Genomic DNA, 24,188 nt, shown 5'->3' on the forward strand with positions numbered 1-24,188 from the left:
TTTAAGATGGTGATTGTGAAATTGTTTTTACCTCCAGTGGTAAACAAAAGAATTACTGCTTTAGCACAGTTCAGTTGTATTTAACTTGTACGTCCATTATATTTGCATGTACTACTATTTGTTTTTAAACATTTATAATCGCTACCATCTTAATTGAATCATTGAAGTACATTTAAATTTAAGTGCATTGTTACAGCTCAATGTGCCTATTTGGAGTAAGAGTGCAGGCTGTCTGATATCAATAACGAAAAAGGGCTCATTTGGAAGACAAGATGCGCTAGTTCAGGACGAAAACCGGACCTCCCCGTCCCACCCGCTACTACACCCTGCACAGACACGTGCATGCTTGCATATGAATGTGTATATGTGTGTGAGAGAGAGAGAGCACAAAACATACGTGACATATTGATCATGGAATGTTCATTACTCGACTTTCACGTGAAGGAAACAACAAACATGCCTTCTGCCTGTTGATCTTAGACACACGGCGACATTCGTTCGTTGCTGACCTCCGCATTGACAAGCTGACACTAAGCTCCTGGAAACAGTTTTGTTTTGTTTGTTTTTTACCTCCGCCAAGCACAAAAGTGACAGGTTTTGCTTTGATTGCCTTTTGATGGATTTCAGGATTACACAAAAATCACATATGACCGATTTCCATAAAATTTTTAAAAGTTGGCCAGACGAAGGATTTGATACTTCTCAGTGAGAATCTGGTTAGTGGTACTTGTATATGCATGCAAGACTTTTCAGGCAAAAATAACCGTGAGTTGCAGCCTATGCCTTTTCGGTCTATACGTTTTCTTTTGTTATGATGGACCTGCGTGTGGTACATTTTATTTTTCCTGTGATTAAAATAAAATTGTATTTATTCATTCATACAAAAAAAAAAAAAAAAAATTGTTGTGGGTTATTCATTTGACCCAAATTTTGGGGCTAATTCTATAACCCAAAAAACATATACCTAACCCAGTAACTTGGGTCAAATAATGACAACAAACTTGAAAAATAAATAAATAAATACTATTTCTAAAAAAAAAATTTAACGCTGCTTGCTGACTAATTGGAATGAGGTGTTCATTATAGGCACGGCCATTATTTGTGGACTTGTTTTTGATTTTGTGAGAAACAGAAAGTAGCCTGACAACTAATAAAAACAACCCAAAATTATGACAGCCTTTCTTCCCTTCACTTTTGTCAACAGGTGTGCCTTGGCGGAGGAGTTAGTCCCGCGGTAAGCAGCCCTCCTCACTGGTGCAGTCTCACGTCGTGCATTTGTGGGTGTGTAGTCCAGTTTACGAGACGATGCGTCGTGACAAGGTGATGGAAAGACACTGCAGGTCTGTTCAGGTTTTGGTGTCGTTTTTAATCCCACCCCTTCACACTTGTATAACAAACTCGGGGTTGGTGTAGGAGAAGCCTTGAAATTCGTTCTGGTCCAGATTCATGATGAAGAGTTTGTCCGTCGGCGTCAGTTCCACGGCCATCTTGGTGAACTCCTTGTCGAAGTTGCCCACGTCGCGGCGGGATTTCTGACACACAAACAAAACAAAAAAAAGTCGAAAAGAAGGATTTAGTGTAGAGGGCAGAACAAGACAGAACAGGAAGCAGAAAGAAGTTCCATTAAAGCACAGTGATGAGGGGTAAGAAAGGAAAGACCACTTTATCAGCACAAAGACATTTTGATTAATGGTCTGCAGGGGTGGGACGCAGTAAACATCCCCATTTAATCTTCAGGTCCTACAGTAGCTCGATAACAACCCATTTAAAGTTCTACGCATTAAATTCAATGACTCGTCTGTTGACTGAGAATGCAAAGACTTAATATGGGCGTATTGGGGGCCCGACACTATATGTTTATTGTTTATACTGTCCCCTGGTGTCAATGAGTGCACACCAGTGGGAATAGCACAATGTCTATTAAAGCAAAAAAGTCAAGTAAATTTTCTTTATCTTTTTTTTAATACAATAAATTTGATGCACCGCCACTAGCCTAAATATTAGGGGTGTTAAAAAAAAATCGATTCGGCGATATATCGCGATACTACATCGCGCGATTCTCGAATCGATTCAATAATCGGCAGAATCGTTTTTTTTTTTTTTTTTTTTTTTAGGATTCACACCTTGAGCATGGAAGAATGTTATATGAACGGCACATTAAGCCTTAATATTTTTATTTTAATGCTGTTCAAATGTGAAACAGATTGCAAACTGTTTGTGTACAGTGGCTCACGGTTATAAGCCTCAAGTTTTAGATAAATATATTCATACAAATCTTACAGTGTACATGTACAAATTTACTGATAGTATTTTCTAAATTTGAATGGGAAAAAATCGCAACAATCGACTTATAAATTCGTATCGGGATTAATCGGTATCGAATCGTGACCATTCGTATCGGGATTAATCGGTATCGAATCGAATCGTGACCTGTGAATCGTGATACGAATCGAATCGTCAGGTACTAGGCAATTCACACCCCTACTAAATATGGTATTCTGATCAACACTGTGTTTGTGGAAAATGAATTAAGCAGAAAAAAAAACATTTTATCAATCTCAGGCGGCAGCCATCTTGACACTTGCTGTCGACTGATAATGACATCAGCAATACAAGGCAAATTGGCCGCCCCCTGAGAAGAACAAAATACCCATTCATTTTAAATAAACCCTTCCAGTGTGACGTCACATTTAAGTGCACCCCTTGCAGTGGAGGGCAGGGCGTCAATGCGAGTGAATTAGAAAACAAGTCAAACAGTTGATAAATCAGCGACCATTGCTATGGTGACGCATACTCTAAGTGCTCAAAGAGCGATGGGAGCATTCTTTCGGCTGTCGGCAGTGATTCTAAACCAGGCTTAAGACGACCACGGTGGCTAGCTCCAAACTACGACGCAATTGCTTTGCACCCACAAAAAGTACGAGGATATGCTCACGTCATTTTATATCAGGTCATTTTTCTCTTTTTCCATATACAGTTGGTCATAACATTAACCTCTGATTGTAAATTCGAGGCAGAGGAATGTGTAGTAAACGTGCGCCCTGTTTCTTAGCAGCTAGCAAGCTAAGATAGCTCAAAGATTTCGATATACAGCAAGACGAGTATATCCGGACACAAACGATTTCATGAATGGCAATTTACACCATGAAAGTAGTGATCGACATGCTGTTTCAACCAAAAACATCAAACCTTAGGCTTCCACTTCGCCTTCCAAGAAACTCTTTTTTTTTTTGTTGTTGTTGTTGTTGTTGTTTTTTTTCTTAGCTAGAGGCTCCAAACGACTGGATTCAATGATTCGCAGTAATGTAGTGTCCTACTCGGGACGTTTTTTTGTGACACTTGACATATTTCCCACCTTTGAACGAAAGCACTTGCCGAAAATCAAGCTCCTTACATTAATTTGTTATAGGATGTTTGCCCTCCGGGAGGTGCAGCTGGATCTAAGCGGTGATGTCAGCTGGAAGGGTCGATAGGGAACGGTGATTAAATGTTTTATAATGGTGATGATTTGGAACAGATATTGCTATTACGGCATCTCTGTACTCGTGATGATCATTTATTCTATTTTGTGGATACTTGAGGAGTGGTTTGGAGGGTCAATGTGACAAAAACAGAAGCGCACACAGTGCAAACAGACCTGGAAACGTGACAAAAAAACGGAAAAGACCTGCTGACTTAACAGTATGGACCCGAGACACCTGTGCGGCAGTGAGAAACATTCCGATACAGACGAGGATCCATAAAACAGATACCACAACAGGACAGGAGGTGAAGCTGTGAGCGGAGCACATGAAAGAGTAACGTTGACGTTGCCTACCTCCTTTTGTCTCATCTGTTGGCGGGCGGTTGAACTGAGGAAGGAAAACTGCTTCTCATACTCACCACTTGTTTGTCATATGTGCAATGGCGACGCTTCGCGTTTTTAGCCTAGTACAGTGATTCTCAAAGTGTGACTCGAGTACCAGTGGCGGTACATTGACTCCCGCTAGTGGTTTACGAAAGAATCACTCAATTAAATGTTCAAACAGTACATAATGTTACAGTGGCACAAACTTTTTGGACGTCAAAGTGCCCTTCGGGCTCGCATTGCAAATGTCATGTGACCCATTTAGCTAATTTTTTTCCCTGTTCTGTGCAATACATTTTAATTTAGTTTATTTAGGTAAAGCTTTTGTTTTATTTTCTTGAATTTAAGCAGAGTGTTAATGTTCAAACTGCACATCATGTTAAAGTGGCCTACAGTAGTAAATATACCTGTACATTCTAAAAACAGTTTGGTCAAAAATTACCCAATTTGGGTCCAAAATTGATCAATCCATTACAATTTCGGGGTTTTGTTTTGCACAAAACGACCCAGAAAGTTGGGTCAAATTGACCCAGATCACGTCATTTTGAAACAAAAATTGGGTTATTTTTGACCTAATTGTTTTTAACTGTTACTGTATTTTAATGTTGGTCATTATAATGGTATTTGGAGAGCTAGAGACTATATTTTTAGTGGCTTGATGTGAAAGGTTTGAGAACCACTGTCCTAAGCTGAATGCAGAATCTGAATATTGGCCAATCGAATGCTCGTTTCCGTCAGCTGTACAGATACCCCGTCTATTACGCATGTTATGACGTCTGCTGTGACACTATTCCATCATTTGTTGATATTTTTACTTAACTTGGAAACAAGTAGCCGTCAATTGATTATTTAGTTGTGGCGCGGCCTAGCATTTATTAGGTTGGACATCTTATACGGTTTTGTGTTGAATTTGTTGCAGTGTTTTTTGTTGTTTTCCAAAAATGTTCAAATATGACCTAAGCAACTATGGTATAATGACAACGTACCCCCTATGAATTCCAAATATTTTCCATTTTCCAGTTGTTGGAGGTGTGCAACAGTAGTAAGAAGGCAGACGCAGCACAAGTGTCCTGGTAGGCACCAGTGAGTATATTATTACTTTCCAGTCATACAGAACAATAATACAATCCATAGAAGCTTCTTTCTTTCACCCACAACAATTACATTTGATATATTCATTTTTTTTTTTCCTCTGTAGTCCATAAGTTGTCACCGGCCATTGCATTAAGTGCGAAACGGTCTTCATTGGCGTGACGACAAAAGCTGTCACGTGAAACCGAGTTGATTTGACACATTGTTCATCGTCACGACGAAGACTTTTAAGGAGGTTATTGTGTCGTTTGTTCCAATTCGCATTTGTAAAATGGACGACTAACGAAATTGGCACACACTGATATATATATACTGTATATATATATTTTTTTGGTGGGGTGACATTGCTTGACTTCACTCTGGTGATTTTCAGTTGGCACTGCGGCAGCCTAACAAATTTCATACATTTGGTCTTTAGAGTACTAAGATGATAATAATGTAGTGCAAACTATAAATAGTGAATTGTTCGTTTAATACCTCTCTGACCTCTTCTTTAGCTGTTCTACCATTTTGGTGTTTATGCCCAAGATTGACTATAGGAACAAATAATCCGTAAAACTGGGATGTTTGGCTTTTTGACCTTTCTGAACTTGTTTGAATGCCATTTTTGTATTGAGCAAGGATGTAGCAGACATCATGCCCTTGAATTGTTTTAAGACGCAATTAAATCAGAACTGACAAAATTCGCTTAATCGTCAGTAAAAAAAAAAAAAAAAAAATTCTATGCTCTGACAACAGAAATATTTGGTGTGGGGGACACCAGTCAGCATTCCAACAATCCTAGGAGGGCGACTGGTGGATTTTTCACATACACAGGAAATAAATTTGCTCATCAATAGCACTGACAGGGCATGAATATGGGAGATGTTATTTTAGTTGAACATGTGATAGAAAATTTGATATTTCTCCATACTTGCTCTTATTTTTATCAGGATGTTAAAGGAATTTTTCGCCTTTTTTTTCTAAAGGAAAAGCTAGCCAACTTCCCTTAATTTCCCCCCCAAATGTCAAACTTCCTCTCATAACGCAGCTTTGATATGCACTTGATGGTGACTTCTGTCTCACTATTGCACTGATGCACGTATCGTGTGCGTGTATGTGTTTGCGTATTGTGTACAGCACAGTCAGCGAGGGTACTGCGGGTTAACAAATGTGAAGCCGTGGAATTCTTCCTGGTCCAAGTTGGCTATAAGCTCCTTATCTGGGGGGGTCAGCTCTGGGGGGTGACGTGTGAAAAAGCGGTCAAAGTTCTCGGCGTCACGCCCGCACTGCCGTGGGAGAGGGGAGAGAAGAGGGAGAGAAAATGGAGGGATGGGGAGTGAGCGTGATGAGTGATGCAACCAAGGTTATTATAGTTAAACTAAACTTGAATAACTAAAAGTAGAATTGAAAAAAATACATTTTTGTTCATAAAATAAAAATGAAAATATTAAAAACTATAAGTACATTTGGAAAAAACATGTTTTTGAATTAGAATAAAAATTGAAAAAAAAAATGAAAATATTAAAAAGAAAAAAAAGAAAATACATCTTTCAATAATAAAGCTAAAACTGCAGTGAATGTCCATTTTCGTCTCTGCCAATGTTATACATGAGCAGATTTCTTTATTATTTTTTTTATCTTTATTAATAAGAATCCTCTGCACACAGACATGGACTTTACTTAGTGTTTTTTCTTATATTTTCTTTGTGTTTTTATAATTTTATTTTTTACTTTACTGCACTATAACCTAGTGACTTTTTTCATATTACATACGTCACCCTCTTATTTATTTTTGTATTTTTTTTTACCTAAATCATCTCCTCATGATGCAAATGGTTCAATTTGTGTTTCCTGAAAAATCTGGGGGGGAAAATGACTTAGGCGATTATTTTAAGAAGGCATATATAAAATATATATATATTTAAAATCTGTGTTTTTGGGGAAAAAAAAAACCTAATTAAACTGAATAACTGACTGAAAGTAAAAAAATCTAAACGAACTACAGTATAATGAAAAATCCAAACTATTATAACCCTGGATGCAAACCAAAAAAAAAGAAGAAAAAACGCAAACATGGCATCAACCAATGAAATCGCACAACCTGCGGACTGTGGATTTCCATTGGTCTATACTGGTGAGTCGTCGGCAGGGTGATGATCGGGTGCAGGGAATGAACCGACTTACCTCACGTAATTACCCTCTTATGTGTGTTATTCATTCCCACCAGTGTGTATTTATATCATACACGGGACCTACTCACAGATTTCGGCTTGAACGGCGGCTGGACCTCTTTGTTCTCCAGTTTTTCCCAGTCGATGTAGCGGAAGAAGGCGTGCTCCTTGATGTCCCTCTCGCCCTCGGGACCGCAGCCCAGACGCTTGCCTGGGTGCTTGGTCATCAGCTAGACATCACACAGAAACGTATCAAAAAGGTGTGTCGTCTATGTGTATGGCTAGATTTTCAAAAGTAACCTTTTCATTGCTTGTAAACGAGTAATAAATAGTAAGAACCCACCAATCAAGTGTGAATTTTAAAAACCAAGTGTTTTTTTGTTGCAAATCTTATGAGCGAGGCCTTCTGCATTTCCACCCAATTGGATGGATGGAATGTAACAATGTAACACACTCTCGGCCCAATTTGGTCATTTTCACTTAGGGGTGTTCTCACTTTTGTTGCCAGCAGACAGTAATGCATTACTGTGCCTTTAAAAGGGATGCTTGGCTAAATGAACCATTTTCAGCAGTGAAAAGTTAATATTTTGCCTAGAATGAATGTGATAACTTCATTTTTCATGTACAATTAATACCTTTAAAAACGAATTTTTCCACTTGCTGTCGACTGATGACAACATCATCTGTGCTTAGGAAGTAGGTAATGACCAATCATGGCTCATTTTGCTGACCAAACCCAGAAAACAGGTTAGCCATGATGATTGGTCGTTACCTACTTCCTCAGCACAGGTGATGTCATCTTCAGTCGACAGCAAGTGGAAAAAATCTGTTTTAAAGGTATTAATTGTATATGAAAAATAATGAAGTTATCACATTAACTCATTGACTCCCAGCCATTTTCACAGAAGCAATCCCGTTCACCGTTTTACTGGATTTCGACTGATTTTGCAAGGCCCATGGAATATTGTGTTCTATTGATATAATAACATGGAACCTACCAAAAGAAAGATTAAAGTCTCTTCTTTCATCAAGAAAAAAAAAAGTAGATTTCAATCTGTATCGGTCTTGCAGCAATTAGCATTATAATATAGCTAAGCTTCTTCATTTTTCACAAATCTATTTAGAATTGTGAGTAATTGAGCAAATTTTTTTTCCCAACATGGCCCTGGTTGATCTCCTTTGCTCTGCTGCCCCCTGCTGGCCGTTTGTGTAAAAACTACCATCTCTTCAACCGTTCTTTGCAGTTGAGAGGCTGCATCAAAGCACATATTGTCCTTAGCAAGCAACGCAAACATTATTTATGCTCTAGCATTAAAAAAAAACGTATAAATACGTCTTTGGGACACATAAAATTTAAAATAGAACGTATTTATACATTTTTGGGAGCAAATGAGTTAATTATACACAAGTATTTATTTATTTATTTATTTTACTGCTGAAAATGGCGAAATGAGTCAAGTATCACCTTTGAATGCAATTTTTGAACATGACTTATAGAAGGCGTTTCATGCAAATGTGGTCTCACCCCCTTGCAGATGGCGACAGCTTCTTTGGACATGGACTTCGGGTACGAGACGTGATGCTCCATGATCGACTGGAACAACTCATCTTCATCCTCCCCATCAAAAGGAGGCTGAACATCCAAGCGTAAACATACGTAAGGCAAGGCAAGGCAAGTTTATTTGTATAGCACATTTCATACACAAGGCAACTCAATGTGCTTTATTCTCATCGCCATCGCATGAAATTCGGCAAAATTAATTTGAGATACCAACCTGCCCTGCAAGCATTTCATATAGCAGCACTCCAAAGGCCCACCAGTCGACAGATTTCCCATAAGGCTGGTAGGCAATGATCTGGAATGCACAGACAAAGAGGTGAGTCACATTCAAAGACGGAACAAAAAATAATCATAAAAGTGAGGAAAGTAAGCAGACCTCAGGGGCAATGTAGTCTGGAGTTCCGCAAAACGTCTTGGTGGTCACGCCGTCGCACATGTTCTCTTTGCACATGCCGAAGTCGGCGATCTTTATGTGACCTTCGGAGTCAAGCATCACGTTGTCCAGCTTCAGATCCCTACGGACACACTTGCAGGTGATAAGTACATACTACGGTTCTAGGAGGATCGTGAACAAGCGCGCCGTCGTCCGTTTGCAAACACTCACCGATACACAATCCCTTTGGAGTGGAGGAAGAAGAGGCCTGTGGCGATCTCGGCTGCGTAGAACCTGGAAAACGAAGACGTGTTTTTCCCCAATGCGTTTGTATTAATATGATGTAGTAGTGTGTACGGTATGCTAACTGAGGAGGATACTTTTTCGTCATGTTTCTACCATGTGATACTGGTCAGTTGAGTTTGCCAAAGTATGCAGTTGCATAACAGCGCGACTAATAAACATAGTAACCGCCCCAACATCGAGTCTGTCTGGCTACCACTTGATTCGCTGTATGGCCTAAGATCCAGAGCCACTTTCAAGTGACACTATCACAAGCACACCAACATTACTCTTGGGTGCCATACCCCTGCTAGCCACTCAAAGCAAACAGGTAAGCAGAGCTGTCGAGTTTTGTCGGCCGCACAGATTAGCGTTAGCTCCTTATCAGTGGAACACACTTGGTTGCTCTGTGATGTTGTCGACTTGCTGGCGGGTTTGGGGAGGTGTCCAAGTGCAAAATACACACAGTGTTGTGCAAAAAGAGTGCATAATTATCTTCATGTGCAACATTCCATTGGATACTCACACTGCGTGCGGCTCCTTAAACTTCCCGACCTGTTGGATCTGGTACATTAGGTCCCCTCCATTAATATACTCCATCACAAAATAGAGTCGGTCCTGGAGGTTTGAAGATGACGATCAGTTACCCAACGATAAACAACGGTGAGCTCATTACGAACGTTTCCTACCATAGTCTGAAAACAAGAATGTAGTTGTGTGAGGAAAGGCGGCTTCCCCGCAAGAGCGAGGACTCGCTTCTCAACCATGGTGCACTCCACGTCGTCGTCCTGGATGACTACGTCTTTCTTCAGGATTTTCACAGCGTACAACTCGTCCGTACCTTTCCTCTCAGCCAGCATCACCTACGGCGAGTCAAACGATCAGAAAATGGTTCAAACAATCAGAAAAATTTTGACTGATTTTTCAAGGCCCACAGAATATTGTGTTCTATTGTTGCAAAAACATGGAACCTATCAAAAGAAAGATTAAAGTCTCTTATTTCATCAGGAAAAAAAAATGGATTTCTATCCGTTTTCATTTTGCAGCAATTCACTTTAGAATGTAGCTAATTTCATCATTATTCACAAATCTGTTTAAAACAGTGGGGAAAAGAGATTGTTGCAACATGGCCCTGGTTGATCTCTTATACTCTACAGCTACCTGCTGGCCGTTTTTGTAATAACTACCATTGCTTACAGTGTTCTCTTCAGTTCAGAGGCTCTATCAAAGCCTTCCATAAGCTCTAACATAAAAAAAAAACCCTTATAAATACGTCTTCGGGGACTATGGCAATATTTAAAATAGAACATTTTTATACGTTTTTGGTAGTAAAACAGTCAAGTACCTTGCCAAAGCTGCCCTTTCCCAGAACCATAATGAAATTGAAGTCTGAGAGCTTGATACGGTCTTGGTTGCCGTTGCTGTCATACTTGCTGACGGACGACGAGGAAGAGGAGTCTGACGGCTTCCCCGGACCCACTTTTGCCCTCTGGAGAGGATGAGATTGAATGGAAGCGCATTAGAGATTCCGCAATTAAAAATGTAGACCTGAAAAAGTGTTTTAGATTATTATTAGCCACAACTTCAACAAATGCAGAATCTAGTTTCATCCATCCAACTTTGTGGAATACGACCGAGAATCTACACTCACACACACACACACACCAAAACAAATTGTGACATTCCTAACTCACTTCAAACTTTTGTCGAAGCTCCTCATTGCCATCTTCACCGTCAGGCTGGACGGGAACATTAAAATACTCTCCTTCCTCCTGGGACAGGAGCTTAAACCTTGGACCAAGGTCAGATACTTGTCAATACAGGTCTGTGAACAAGACAATTTGCCAACCTCGCACACTTCGGCCATCTTACCATCCGTCTATCCCTTGTTTCTGCAGCTCCGAGATCCCGAAGGACAAAGAACCCATGAAGTCGTTCCTGCTGGTCAGGTCCCAATCCCAGATCTCCACAGACAGACGGCGGTCCTTGTCGCTTTCTTTCAGGTTACTGAGGGAGGAGATGACAAAGAAGTGAAGGTGAGGAACAAATCTGATACTTCTTAAATCTTAAAGTATATAATTTTATATATGACCTCACTAGTCTAAAAATGACATTCCGATTAATGTTACATTTGTGGAAGATGAAGAGCAAAATCCAGCTGTTTTTACCCATCTCAGGGGGGCGGCCATTTTGCCACTGGCTGTCAACTGAAGATGACATCACAGTTGCTCAAGCAACGACCAATCACGGTGCACCTACTTTCTGAAGCTGCGCTGTGATTGGTTGCTACCTGAGCAACTCTGACGTCATTTTCACTCGACAAAAAGTGGCAAAATGGCCGCCTTCTGATCTTTATAAAAACTGCTCGATTTTGCTGCTAAACTCATATTCCACTAACGCAATATTAACCAGAATACCATGTTTACACCACTGGGGTTAAACTTGACAAACGAGCATTAAAAAAATAAAACCTTGATTTTTCTGTTGTATAGGATAGCAATCAAAATGGCTCACAAAGTGAAGGTCTCGTTCCATGTGGGGTTTAGGCAACATTTCATGGTCTTGGTCTTCTGTTTGCTCTCACTCTTGGGGTCAGGGATCAGCTTGAGCTTCACGTAAGGGTCGGACAGGCCGTTGGGATCCATTGGGACCAAGTTCTTGGCCTCTTTGACTACGAGAGGACAAGTACGGGACAGAGGAAGATCAAATATTTAGTCTGCGGTGTTTAAAATGCTACTACAGGGTCTCTAATCTCTGCCCTAAATATCCCTGGCTGCATTCGACAACACTTAACAACAGTTTAGTTTGTGCTCCATAATCAATGCAGAGCTGCCTGAGAGAAACAAGCAGGCCATGTGGGCCAATCGTTGGAATTATTGATCAGCTAATGGACTTTCCAGTTTTGGTCTCTGTCGGATAAAGTCCCTCTCTCTTTTTAAGTAGAGGAAGGGCTTTCTGTCTGTCTGTCTACCTCCTTATTGTCAGTGTTTCTGTCCACCACTTACTGGTGACGGTCAGAGTGTCCTCTGCGATCCGAGCCGAGATCTGGATGCGCCCTCTTCTCTCGGTGTGATCCGTTCCGCACAGGCTCGGGACGTTGGCCACGCAGCGCTTGTGGATGTTCATCATGCAGTCTTAAAGGCAGCGCACACACAGACAACACGGACCGCCATTTTGAGAGTATAGTGAGGGCTCAGTGAAAACAAAGTAACGTTAAAAAAAAAATGAAAAAAGTTCATTAGGTCAGTGCATGTGTTAAAGTGTTCTCGGTGACACCACATATTTGTATCTCTAGCAAATTCAATTTGGATACAAAAGTGTCCGGAGCCAGCTGGGATAGGCTCCAGCACCCCCCGCAACCCTTGTGAGGAGCAAGCGGTTAAGAAAATGGATGAATGGATGGATGGATACAAAAGTGAATATTCCTATTAAGAGAAACAGAAGCTGAAAGGTTTTATAAACACAAAATGCACAAAGACTTGACTGGCTTACCAAAATAAATATTATGAATGACATGTAGAGCGTAATTCAATTACCTCTGCCAAGGAGGCATTTTATAATCAGATTGTGATGTTTTGGTAACAAAGAATTTTTTTTCTTACTCTAAGGCCAAATCATACCTCATTTCCATTTCAAAATTATTTGGATTGTTTCTTATGGGAAGTTATTTCTTGAGTTTGTGCATTTGTTTTTTCAAAAATAAAATCACAAATCTATATAATGCAACTTTTTAAATTACTAAACTGCTTAAATTGTTTTCCCACAATATTCTACTTAATTGGGCTACACCTGTATAAATAATAATGGGGGAAAAAAATAAATAAATAAATACAAAGAACTTTGGATCCTAGTTCTAGTCAGATGTGATGTTTTGAGGTATCCACTAGATGTCAGCGGACTCTGACGTAAAACTCCCCAGCAGCGTTTGTCACTCAAGTGACATTCTACACCAAAGTACAGTACCCCATTTGGCTAATTGTTCAGACACACTTTATAAATGGCCAAAGAGGTCCACCAACATGACAAGACAAGAGATTGCACTCCTTAGAAGCACAATGATTAAATTCCCCCCCGACGATGTAAAACGTCTTTATTTTTTGGTGTTTTAGGCCATGTAAACTTGTAACTGCAAAAATAGGGAAGAACTATCTGTAGAAAATTGTGTTAATTTGCCTCAGATATATTAAACATCAAACAGAATTAGAAAAATTTATTTCGCTAAACTAATCAAGCTGTGAGGGTAAAATTTACAGGAAAAAAAAAAATACAATTACAGACTCCAAAGATTAGTGTTTGCAGCTTTTGATAATACACTCTGTCAATGATGCGCATTTTATGTAGCCCGTGGGGGTAAATAAATTGAAGTTGAGACTCCACAAACCTGTGAAATGAGGACAAGAACTGAAGCTTTGTGGCCTCACACACAAAGAGTATATATGTGCAGGCGTACGTACGGTCACATTTCATGCCCTGGTGTATCAGGCCGTAGAGGAGCGAGCCACAGTGGTCACAGAAGGTCGGACTGGAGTACGTGTGCACCTTAAATTTGTGTTTACTGCGAGGATCCTGCTAAGACACAAAACAGAAGCAATTTAGAATGAAACGTCATGAGGCTCTAAATTGACGGATGCATGACTTTGTTGGTTGTGCGCGCACTTGAGCTATTGGCCCATTAACTTGAAGCAGCCAGGCAGCACATTTTCCCTTTTAACAGTCTGAAAACGTGACGTGGAGTCAACAAGTTGACAGGAAATGGGCACCGAATTTGTGTGCGAGCGCAAACCAAGGGCCAGCGCTGACACGGCTAATTACGTTAATAATCTTTAACGTGATCTCTCACTCAGCACGTTAATGTGAAGTTGCGAACATTTCGTTTGAATGGAGCCTGAGGCTGTAACACTTGATTTGAATTTGAATCATGATGTCCACTGAGATATCTTTCAACAAGCACCAAATGTTGAATTATGAGTGGGGCTTTTATTGGCTTTACGAGTCCAAAAGTAGGAGCAGTCATAACACGGGTTATTAAGCGAAGCCGAATGAAATGAATTATATACACATCACAATACATTCTACATACAGGTTTGAGGATAATTGCTGAAAACTGCAAAGACTGAGAACTAATTGTAGATATTTACGTTAAATTCAGTTTTCCTGATTTCTCAGACGTAGCTAAAACGGGGTCACATTTGACATCTGGCATGAGTTAGCACTACCCTGCTATAGAAAAACATATGTGCCTTCGTGAACATCATTTTTACCCTGCACAAATGCAATGTGTTTATTACAAAGCCATTTTTTTATATGTAGCATCCCAGGCTTAATTTGCTGAGGCGGATGAAGTTTGGCCAAATACATTTGATAGATATAGATGTCATGTGCATGTACATGTGGCTTTAGTTTGTATTTGACAGACTTACGTCAGAGGCGGGTCCCTTGTCGGCGCCCGGACAGGAAAAGGTGACGAATTCATGACAGCGCTTGTGGACCACAAAACAGCACACTGCGAATGCAAAGAAAAAAAAAAATACTCGTAATCCAATATTAACAAAAAAATAAAAAATGAGATGAATCAATATGTCAATTATGCGCCATTAGTCATTTCACAATAGGCTGCCGGTTTTTCGGCACTTCAAGCTCGCCTTCCCGCCGAGTGCTATATTTAGTTGTACTTTTATTCAATCACAGCACGCAGGAACAAGTCGAAATCACGTCAGCAAACATGAAACGTCACCCTCGTCAAACAAGCCCGCCACCTGTGGATTTGATTCGAAATACTGATCATTCATCAAAAGACTCATTAAAATGATGAAGTGTTCGTTTCAAATGCTCAACACAATCACAAGTGTTACTAGTAACAGCAACAAAGCATTATGGGAAAGCCTCCTACGATGGCCGTTGCGCTCTTCAAGTTAGTGTCAGTCAGTTAGTTAGTTCAGTAGTGCACCAGAAGTGGTGAGGACACATTTCAAAATAAGAGTACTGACAGGAAGTACAGTGTTAACTGCCCAAGTATGTCTTGTTAAGTGTAAAATCTCATCTGTTTGAAATTTATCTGACACTATCTACCGGTATCTGAAACTCCAGGGCTGAAAATGGGTCTGAGTCCAGCCCTGACTACAATCAACCATAAACTATATGTGACATGTTTACGTGAGGTTGACTTCAAACAACACTAAACAAAGAGTGCAGTAAAAAAAAAAAAAAAATGTTGCACCTGCCACAAAGACGTCACACGAAGGGTAACACCGTTACCTTAATTATTCACACAGTCGTTACTTTTTCATGAGGGAAACAGGCAGCAGTTAGTCAAGGTTTTCCAACCAATAATCAACACAGTGCTATAGTCTGCATGAGAGTTTTATTTGTACAACTGCATCGCCCAGAGGACCGACTTCTCCAAATCAGGGTTGCATTTCTTTGATAAAGGAGGTCTAAATAGCTTTGACCCTTTGTTACCATGGAATCTACTCTAAGTGATTAATAAACAACCAACATTAAATACAGTTTATTCCGGTCATTTGCCATCAAGTCAATTGCACAATAACCACTCATGCAGCTATAAAAAGGAAGCACTGTATAAATTAAAATGACGTTCAATGGCCAAGTCAGAGGCCTGATGGCAACCCAATAAAGCAGGATTTGCACCTACTGAAGCCAAATGTGAAGGCAGCAAAATTTACAAAACGGAAACTCACACTTTGTCATCGACTACAATGAATTTTTAACCATGATAACACATTTTCTAAATACTTTTGAACAGTTTTTAATTGAGGTGGTCCCATAAACTAGCTGGACTGTAATTCCTTATTGGTAAAGTATTTTAGTAAAATTACTTAATTGAAAGCTAAAAGTCCACCCATTGATATAAAAGTTTTCTGTTTTTTAAACTGTACTGTACAATTTCCATTGAGCCTAGCTAAGGCCTAAGTGATGCAGATTTTTTTTTTAGACTGATGCTGATTTGGTAGAATACAATTCCGATAACCAACTAAATTATTCACTCACAGCCATTTTCATACAAGCAACCCACTTCGCACCCCAGCTGTTTTACTGGATTTTGACTGATTTTGCAAGGCCCACAGAATCTTGTGTTCTATTGCTATAAAAACATGGATCTACCAAAATAAAGATTAGATTCTCTTCATTCATCAGGAAGAAAAAGTATATTTGTGTCTGTTTCAGTTGTGCAGCAATTAGCATTAAAATATAGCTAAAATAAAATATAAAATAAAAATAAAATATAGTTTCACCAATATTCACATTCCTGGTGAAAACATTGACAAAAAGAGCTTGTTGCTACATTGCCCTGGCTGATCTCTTATACTCTGCTGCCACTTTTTTTAATAACTACCATTGCTTTAAGCACCTCTTCATGTCAGAAGCTGCATCAAAGCCTTCTGTATGCTCCTGCATTAACAAAACAAAACAAATATATAATTTTTTTTTTTGAGAGAAGAGAAACAAACGGTTTTATATATATTTTGGGGTTGAATGAGTTAATCAGCAGTATATAATGAATAAAATAACTGTCGGTCCCTTCACGCTGTTTTACAATTCTTTCTTCTTATGCATCTGTTTCACATTATAACATAGCAAAAAATCTGCAAATTGATTCGCCAATTTTCAAGGGAGCGGTATATTTGCCATGTTTTACTTTTAACGTGTTTATGTTTAAAAAAAATAAAATAAAAATAAATGGATGCCCAGTTTTTGCCATTTTCAGGAGCTATTGTCAGGTGATGTAAATGGCCATACGATTAATCGGACGGTACAGTCAATACCGAAATCAACCAATCAGCAATGTATTTATTTTTTTGCCAATTCTTGTTTTTTCCTTGGTAACTTTATCTTTGTCATATGTTATGTGTGTTAATGTGTAAAACAAAATAAAATAATTAATAAAATAATAGCCAACAATCTGAATTTCCTGTCCAAAATATTTAAATTAAATCTGCCCCTCAAAAAAACGACACAAAAATGGCCAATTTTAAAATAACTATTATCGGCCGATTAATCGGTCAGACCCTAAACCTAATTGTATTTCAGCACTATCGCTCAATTATGTCCAAACTGCTCTGGCAAAGGCTTTCTTTCTGTGACAGTCTGTCCAAAACATGCCTCACAACACATTTCTCTAAGCGCGGCCATTTTCATTATTTTATGGTCCGCATACGAATGACCGCATCTGTCCTTTCAAGCGAGCTCATTCAAAACTGCCGCTTCACTATAAAAGCACCACAACATTTGCTTTTGAGACACCTGTTTTCCTCGGAAAAGAAGAGGCTTCCAAATAGTAGACACTAGACAGTAGACGCTACACTAGCCTCAAGTGTTTGTTAAACAGCGTGAAGATGGAGTTGTGTCCATCTGCACTGCTGCACAAAGCAAACATGCAGCGAATGAATGAAAAGGGGAAGCGTGACAGGCGGGTGAGAGAATGAGAGAGAGTGGAGGAGTTGACGTTGAAGCGAAACAAACAATTTGTGTTCATGTTTGTGTGTGTGGACAGGAAGAGATAGAGGCTCAGCTGGGTTTTGAGTCAGTTTGAGGGGGCGGAGAATTCATTTGTGTGTTTGCAGTTTGTCAGAAAAGCAGAAACAAGAGAAGAGAAGCGGCATACCAGCAAACAACGCGGCTTCAAGTCACACTCTAGCCTTCTGCTCATAAATCTTCCCTGTTACACACACAGTCACACACAAACAGGCATGCAACAGAAAGACAGGCCGAGTGACCCGCCGTGGAGGTCTTTGCTCTGTTGCCTAGCAACCGAGCTGAGCCTGACAGTCGAGACTACCAACGCCTCCCATTTCGGAGTGACTGGCAGCGTGAACAGCAAATCAAAGCATTTTGAACAACATTCCTGAAGACATCTGCCAGGAGGAAGCCGGGGGGGCTCACACTTCACAGTCCTCGAACCCACCCAGAAACTTAGCGCTCGCACTCAAGCCAGATTTAAACCACAGCGAGATGGCCTGATGCTACTTAAGTGGCTTGTGTTACATTTGAGACGTTTGGTTTTTAAAAACAATGCACAACTTAATGCCTGGGGTCTGGGGACACGTAAAATCAGAATCACTAGACTTGTTGTCGGGCTCAAGAAGCTCAGTTAAGAATCCTGACTCAAATTGAGACGCGAACTGGCCGTAAAAAACAAACAGAATCAGAATTTCCAGATTGCAATAACGACAAATCCTTGAATATTGTCGTAATAGTTGTAGTTAGTCAACTAATGTAAGTGTTAAATTCAACTGTTAACCACTCATTCAGTCAGTAAAGCCCATATTATTACTTCACTGTTGGCCACAGCAACAAGTTTGCAAACTTTGGAGGCCAAACTGGAGGGACGAACTCCCGAGCTAGCTTAACGCTAGCTTAGCGCTAGCTAGGAGGAAGCTGCCACGACTACGTAGACGGATTTAAAATGCGACTAAAACCAAATACATAACTAGATGAATCATCTTGGGTTCTACTGTTAGCCAGGGTATAACAAGGGATCCTGGTGGCTAAAGTAAGCTATTTAACAATAAACATTCCCATAGGTTATCAGGGCTAGGTCAAGGTGCCGGTGTAAACTCCGGTTCAATAGATTCATTTTTAAATAAGTAAATATGAGGCTTTGTAAAGCATTTTGGACAACATGGTGTAGGGGTGAAACGAGTCTCCAAGTAATTGGAACACCTTGGTATTAAAAAAAAAAAAAAAAAAAAAAAAAACGCTTGATGCATTTTTTTTTCAGCCTCGAGTACTCACTAGTAGCGCCTCCTGCCAGTGTTTAACAGCTGCTCTAGCGTTAGCAGCTAGCCGCAAAAAAATCAAAGTGCTGGAGAGAGCCGTCAGATTCAGAATCAGACTTTTCAAAGGCCGTTTAATAGGTGAAGATGACTGCACACTTTGATGCAGACAGCCTGACGCACCGTTCACTTTTTAACCATCCAGTCTTACTCACATGTGCTGTTTTAGCAGGCAAATCGCTGCTGTTGTTTGACATCACTTTATCTTGGACCAAAATCTATGGGGAGTGATTTGTCTAAAATGTCACTAATATTTCTAGAGAGTAAAATAAGGCGCTGCTAAGCACAGTTGGAATGTAAGTACAAAAATGTTATCTAAAAATTAAAACCAGTTAGTCATTCATTATGAAGTGAATAGTGAAATGTGTTTTTTTTGTTTTTGTCTTCTGTATTTATAATTGTTCTGTAAACTAGTAAAAATATATATTGTTTGTATTTTATAATTATTATTAGAATACTCAATTATTCAATTGACTCTTCAGTAGCATATCAGAATACCAAAAATATTTGACAGCTGAAGCCCTAATTTGGTGTGGATAAAGCACAATATAAGTGCACTCCATTTACCATTTTGAGGAAAGTGGACTTTTCATTTGTTGGACTAGTCAATGACGGAGTTTTCAGGAAAAGTACAATGAGTAACGCTTTAGAGTCAATTTGCAGCTTGTTCGCCGTGAGTCCAAGCTCAAAATAGTCAATTTCTGTATAATCTACATCTGTGTACCCCATAGGACCAGATGGGTCTCTCAAGCTGACATATCCGGCCGCGACATGCTGTTGTTCAGCCGGAATTGGTGGCCATTGGACATCTGCTTCACGTAACCTCTCCTCCTTGCCTCGGACTTCACATCAGACAAAACAGCACTTCAAATTTAAGCATGTACGTAAGCACACAAAAAGAAAGTAAATAGGTTGTAGTTGACTATCTTATTTATTATTACTTAGCTTTTTCCACCTGTGTTGCCTTACTTAATTAAGAGCGTTTCTGACTTGACTTGAATTTTTGGACTAAAGCAAAAATTTCAATCAATTTTGACAGCTCTAAATGTGACCATGGCATAATTATTTCAACTGCAATAATATCGTTTTGGAGTACTAGAAAATATGAATGTAAACACTGGATGGATGGGGACAGGCATGCGTGGTAATATACATTTAAAATTGTGGGAAAATGCACACACCGTGTACTGTGATGCTTCCTGCAAAACCATGAGCTTTTAATAGTTACATCCCCTACTGATTAAATATTATTTTAGTAGGAAAACCACAGATTTTTTGATGAAAATGTCATTTCGACCCACGATAGTACTGAAAAACAAGTGTTGCCCGTGGGCAAACGAAGTTGCCGACCCCTGCCGTAGAGCTAATTGAAGTGACTGTTTGTGTGTCTTCCAGTTGCAATCTGTCGATGTTCCAGGGCCAAATAGCTACAGGGACATTAACAAGCTGTAAAAATGTCAAGGGTACAGCCGCAGCACGTTCAACTGAGGTTACCACCTCAACGACAAGGCAATGAAGTCGAATGACGGAATGCTGGCTAACATGTAGCAAATCTTGCAAACCGTTTCGGCTCTTCAAAACGCAATTCAAAAAGACGCTTTAGAGCTGTCAGAGCAGAAACAATTAAAAGACGTGTGGAAGCATGCCGACTATCCGGCGCTGCACTGGAACAGCAAGTCTGTTTGAAGCCAACAACTGTCACACACACCTGACAATCAATAACTTGGACCAGCTGAGTCCTCTGTTGTCGTTCAATCGATTCAAACGATACCATGACAAACATTGGTCGCTCAATGATCAGCATGAAGTCAACATTTTTTCCCCAATCAATAACAATTACACACGGTCTTGTTTCTGATAGACAATTTTTTCAGGGATTGTTGCATTTTGGAAGTGAAAAAGTCCAGATTTGCACACCCTTCTTGTCATTACTGCCAAAAAGCAAATCAAATCTGTTGCAAATGAGTGGCCGCCAGTGGAGTGCCAAGTGGCGGAGTGAGAGTGAGAATCAGCGCCTCGGTCTTCTCAAGTTAACTTTTTGTATTGACGGGAACAAAATAATTATGGATGAGACTCTGAACTTCAAATTATTCCCCCGTTTCTGACAAAACAGAATGTGAACGTTAGTCGGGTGGAACTGATTATTGATTCACAGTCTTCCTTGCTTATGAAAACATCTCCTTGGCGGAGGTAATGAAGGAGATGCACTTGTGCTGACATGAATTACTGCCGATAAACATATCAATGAAGTCATTTCTGGCCTGCTTGGAAGAAGAAATATGACTTATGAGGTATACTCTTCTCAAGGATGACAATTGGACAGCGCCAATTCTATTAAGTAGCCTCGGCTTCAAGGTTGCGCATTCGTCAATAGAGAGGTTAGCCAGGAGACCTTTTATATATATCATCCGTGTGACTATAAGACCCTCCTTTTTTTTTTTTTTATTCAACCTTGATTTCTGTGTACATTTATCGAATGTAAAACAGTGCAGAACCAAGCCGGTATAATGGAACCTCGTCATTAGTGCCAAGTCATCGTTAAGCTCTGCGCTTTGCAATATCCACAACGAGGCCTATGGTGAGACACTTCCACAGGATATTAAGCGAATGTCACTTCCTCTTTTTTTTTTTTCCTCCTCCCCTTAGTGAACATGGGAGTCAACTAGCGAACAAACCCCGCGTTAAAACATACGAAGGATGGACTAAAGGGATTCATCTTTACCTGCAGAACAGGTATGGAAACACACCCAGAATGCACAGGAGACACCTTTGTCACACGAGCGTCCGCACAGGTAAGAACACGTCCACACCACATGTCTGACATTCCTCCCGCGCTGGCGCTCCTCCCATCACGATAGCAGCGCACACACTTCTCCTCAAAGCTCCTCGTTTCTGTGCCTCGCTGGTTCCACGGGTTAAACCAAACCATGACATTCGAGGCACCTGCGCATTCTAATTAAAGCCTACGCAGGCGTCGTATGCAAAACGCAGCCTTTGCAAAGACAACAATGCTGGGTTTTTATTGGCACTGTATTCACATATCAATATCAATGTTTATTATTGTGGTTGTACTACAGTTGATTATCCTATTTAGCCTCGCCAATTATGCAACTATGTTTATGAGGTTTAAAAAGCCAATACAGCTTGAAATAGGCTATATTTCACAGACTGAGCTACACAAAAGCAATGACAAGGCCGATATATTAATAGACCGTAAGATAAAGTAAATTCTATCGATTTCAACCTTCAGTCACAATCAATTCTGACAGGCAAGCCCGTCGATTGTCTGTCACAACTGAGGCTGATTTACCGTTTGGTCACTGGACGAACACAGACGGCGATCAATATTAGCATCACTGCTTAATTGCTAGTGATCTGCCGATGGGGCAGAAAACGCAACACAAATGACTTCACAGTCATACTTAGTGATAATGACGGAACAATACTGAACTGTTGTTTTCTTACAACCCAAAAAATATCTGTTGATAAAACTCTTGCAGCGGATCCCGAATTAAGTATCAAGTTAAAGCAAGATTGGGCAAACAAATAGAGGTCACCACAGTCCAGCGGGTAAACAAACAACACAAGATGACAAAGCAATGTTATCGGGCAATGAAATCTGACGCAAGAGGTATATGGAGAGCGAATTCATCATTTAAAAAAGGTAAATCTGACTATAATTCAGAATTAGCATTGTTTATATCAACGTTTTTCTGACAAGTCATAATTACATATGAGGCTTTTACTTATCAAGGGCCTGACAAAAACGTAAACAACTGTAATGTATTTTTAATTAGAAGAATAGCACAAATTAAAAAAAAATACGATTACATAATTAAATAGTATTACCTGCCTTTGACACCAGAGGGCAATATAAGACAAATGACTATAGAAAGAAATTGCGTTTTCCATATTTGTTAGCATTAGCATTCATCTAGCCGTGGCCTAAAGGCTAATCAACGCTGTTCAGATGTTTACGTTTTGTTTTCTTAGTGAACTTTAACTAGCAATGAATAAAGCTTGAAGCCCTTTTGTTGAAGTATTTTTTTTCCCCCAAAATGCTTTTGAGGGAAAAATTATGTAAGCTATTTCATTAATCAGAAATATCGTGATCAAAGAGATTTGATTGTTTGTGTTGATGCAAGACCTGTCAAACGATTACATTTTTAATAATCAGATTAATCACATCTTAGAATTTTAATTAATCACGATTAATCGCTCAATTAAAAAGGCTTTTTTTGGCAATATTTTTTCCCACCAAATTTAAAGAGCACCTGTTATGTGTTAATTTTTTCAAAATTTAATGTTATGAGGACATCGTAAATTTTTTATCCACTGCACACGCTCATCCTCCTCTTTTTCTAATCAGTTAATTACTTGCTTGATTTAAAATGGGGGGAGGGGGGGCAGTAGTTTGACATGAACAAATATTCTGAATGTCATACGCAAACGTTTATTAAATGCTTTACTTTAATGCATGTAGTTATGTTTATTGCTCAAACACAATCTGTGCTACCTTTAACGTAACCACCCGCTGACTGCTAAATCATCATCTGTGGTCAAAATTAATTGTATGATTAATGTCAAAAAATACATGATTAATGCAATAATTTTTTGTGATTAATTAGTTACATTTTTAACTTTGACAAAACATGATTAATGTGATTTTTTTGTGATTAATTAATTAGTAGTTAAAGCTTTAACTCTTTTACTCCCACACCTTATCAAAAAAACACCCCCACAGTGCCAGCCGATTACGAGCATTCATCAGATTCCGTCACGTTTCCTTGCAATTCCATACACCGGCAGCCCATTGAAAAGAGACACAATGCTGCCATCTGCTGGCCATAGTTAGTGTGCGTTTTTGATTCCACCACCCATTGACCAGGCAGCGCTGCACTTAGACGTTGCTCTGCCCATTTAAAAAAACAAAAACAAAACGTAGATGACGTCAATTAACGTTTATGGCGGCATACATTGCAATTTTACTAATCGTTATTAAACGTTTTTGGCAGTCAAAGAGTTAACTTAGACCGTACTAGTTGATATTTTAAGTTTTAAGGCAGTTTGTTTATCGATGCCCTCC

At 39.6% G+C, this 24,188-nt stretch overlaps 1 protein-coding gene across 4 annotated transcripts in view; it reads right to left on the minus strand.

The window, feature by feature from the left end:
* LOC144021062 (protein kinase C beta type) overlaps positions 1-24,188 on the minus strand; it is a 26,715-nt gene continuing 2,527 nt past the window's right edge. Inside the window, exons 3-17 of one of the 4 annotated variants that reach the window (XM_077525057.1) lie at positions 14,729-14,811; positions 13,763-13,877; positions 12,314-12,442; positions 11,823-11,979; positions 11,181-11,315; positions 11,003-11,099; positions 10,654-10,797; positions 9,998-10,171; positions 9,835-9,926; positions 9,258-9,320; positions 9,030-9,168; positions 8,868-8,948; positions 8,618-8,725; positions 7,182-7,322; positions 1-1,532 (exon numbers count right to left, since the gene is read on the minus strand). In XM_077525057.1, coding sequence (XP_077381183.1) covers positions 1,380-1,532; positions 7,182-7,322; positions 8,618-8,725; positions 8,868-8,948; positions 9,030-9,168; positions 9,258-9,320; positions 9,835-9,926; positions 9,998-10,171; positions 10,654-10,797; positions 11,003-11,099; positions 11,181-11,315; positions 11,823-11,979; positions 12,314-12,442; positions 13,763-13,877; positions 14,729-14,811 — 1,811 coding nt within the window. In that variant the 3' untranslated portion in view covers positions 1-1,379. Of the gene's footprint in view, positions 1,533-4,908; positions 6,208-7,181; positions 7,323-8,617; positions 8,726-8,867; positions 8,949-9,029; positions 9,169-9,257; positions 9,321-9,834; positions 9,927-9,997; positions 10,172-10,653; positions 10,798-11,002; positions 11,100-11,180; positions 11,316-11,822; positions 11,980-12,313; positions 12,443-13,762; positions 13,878-14,728; positions 14,812-24,188 lie in introns of those variants that run through there. The other 3 variants (XM_077525058.1, XM_077525059.1, XM_077525061.1) reach the window with 3 other exon arrangements.

The sequence above is a fragment of the Festucalex cinctus genome, chromosome 6 (assembly GCF_051991245.1).
Source record: "Festucalex cinctus isolate MCC-2025b chromosome 6, RoL_Fcin_1.0, whole genome shotgun sequence".
NCBI classification, from domain to species: Eukaryota; Metazoa; Chordata; class Actinopteri; order Syngnathiformes; family Syngnathidae; genus Festucalex; species Festucalex cinctus.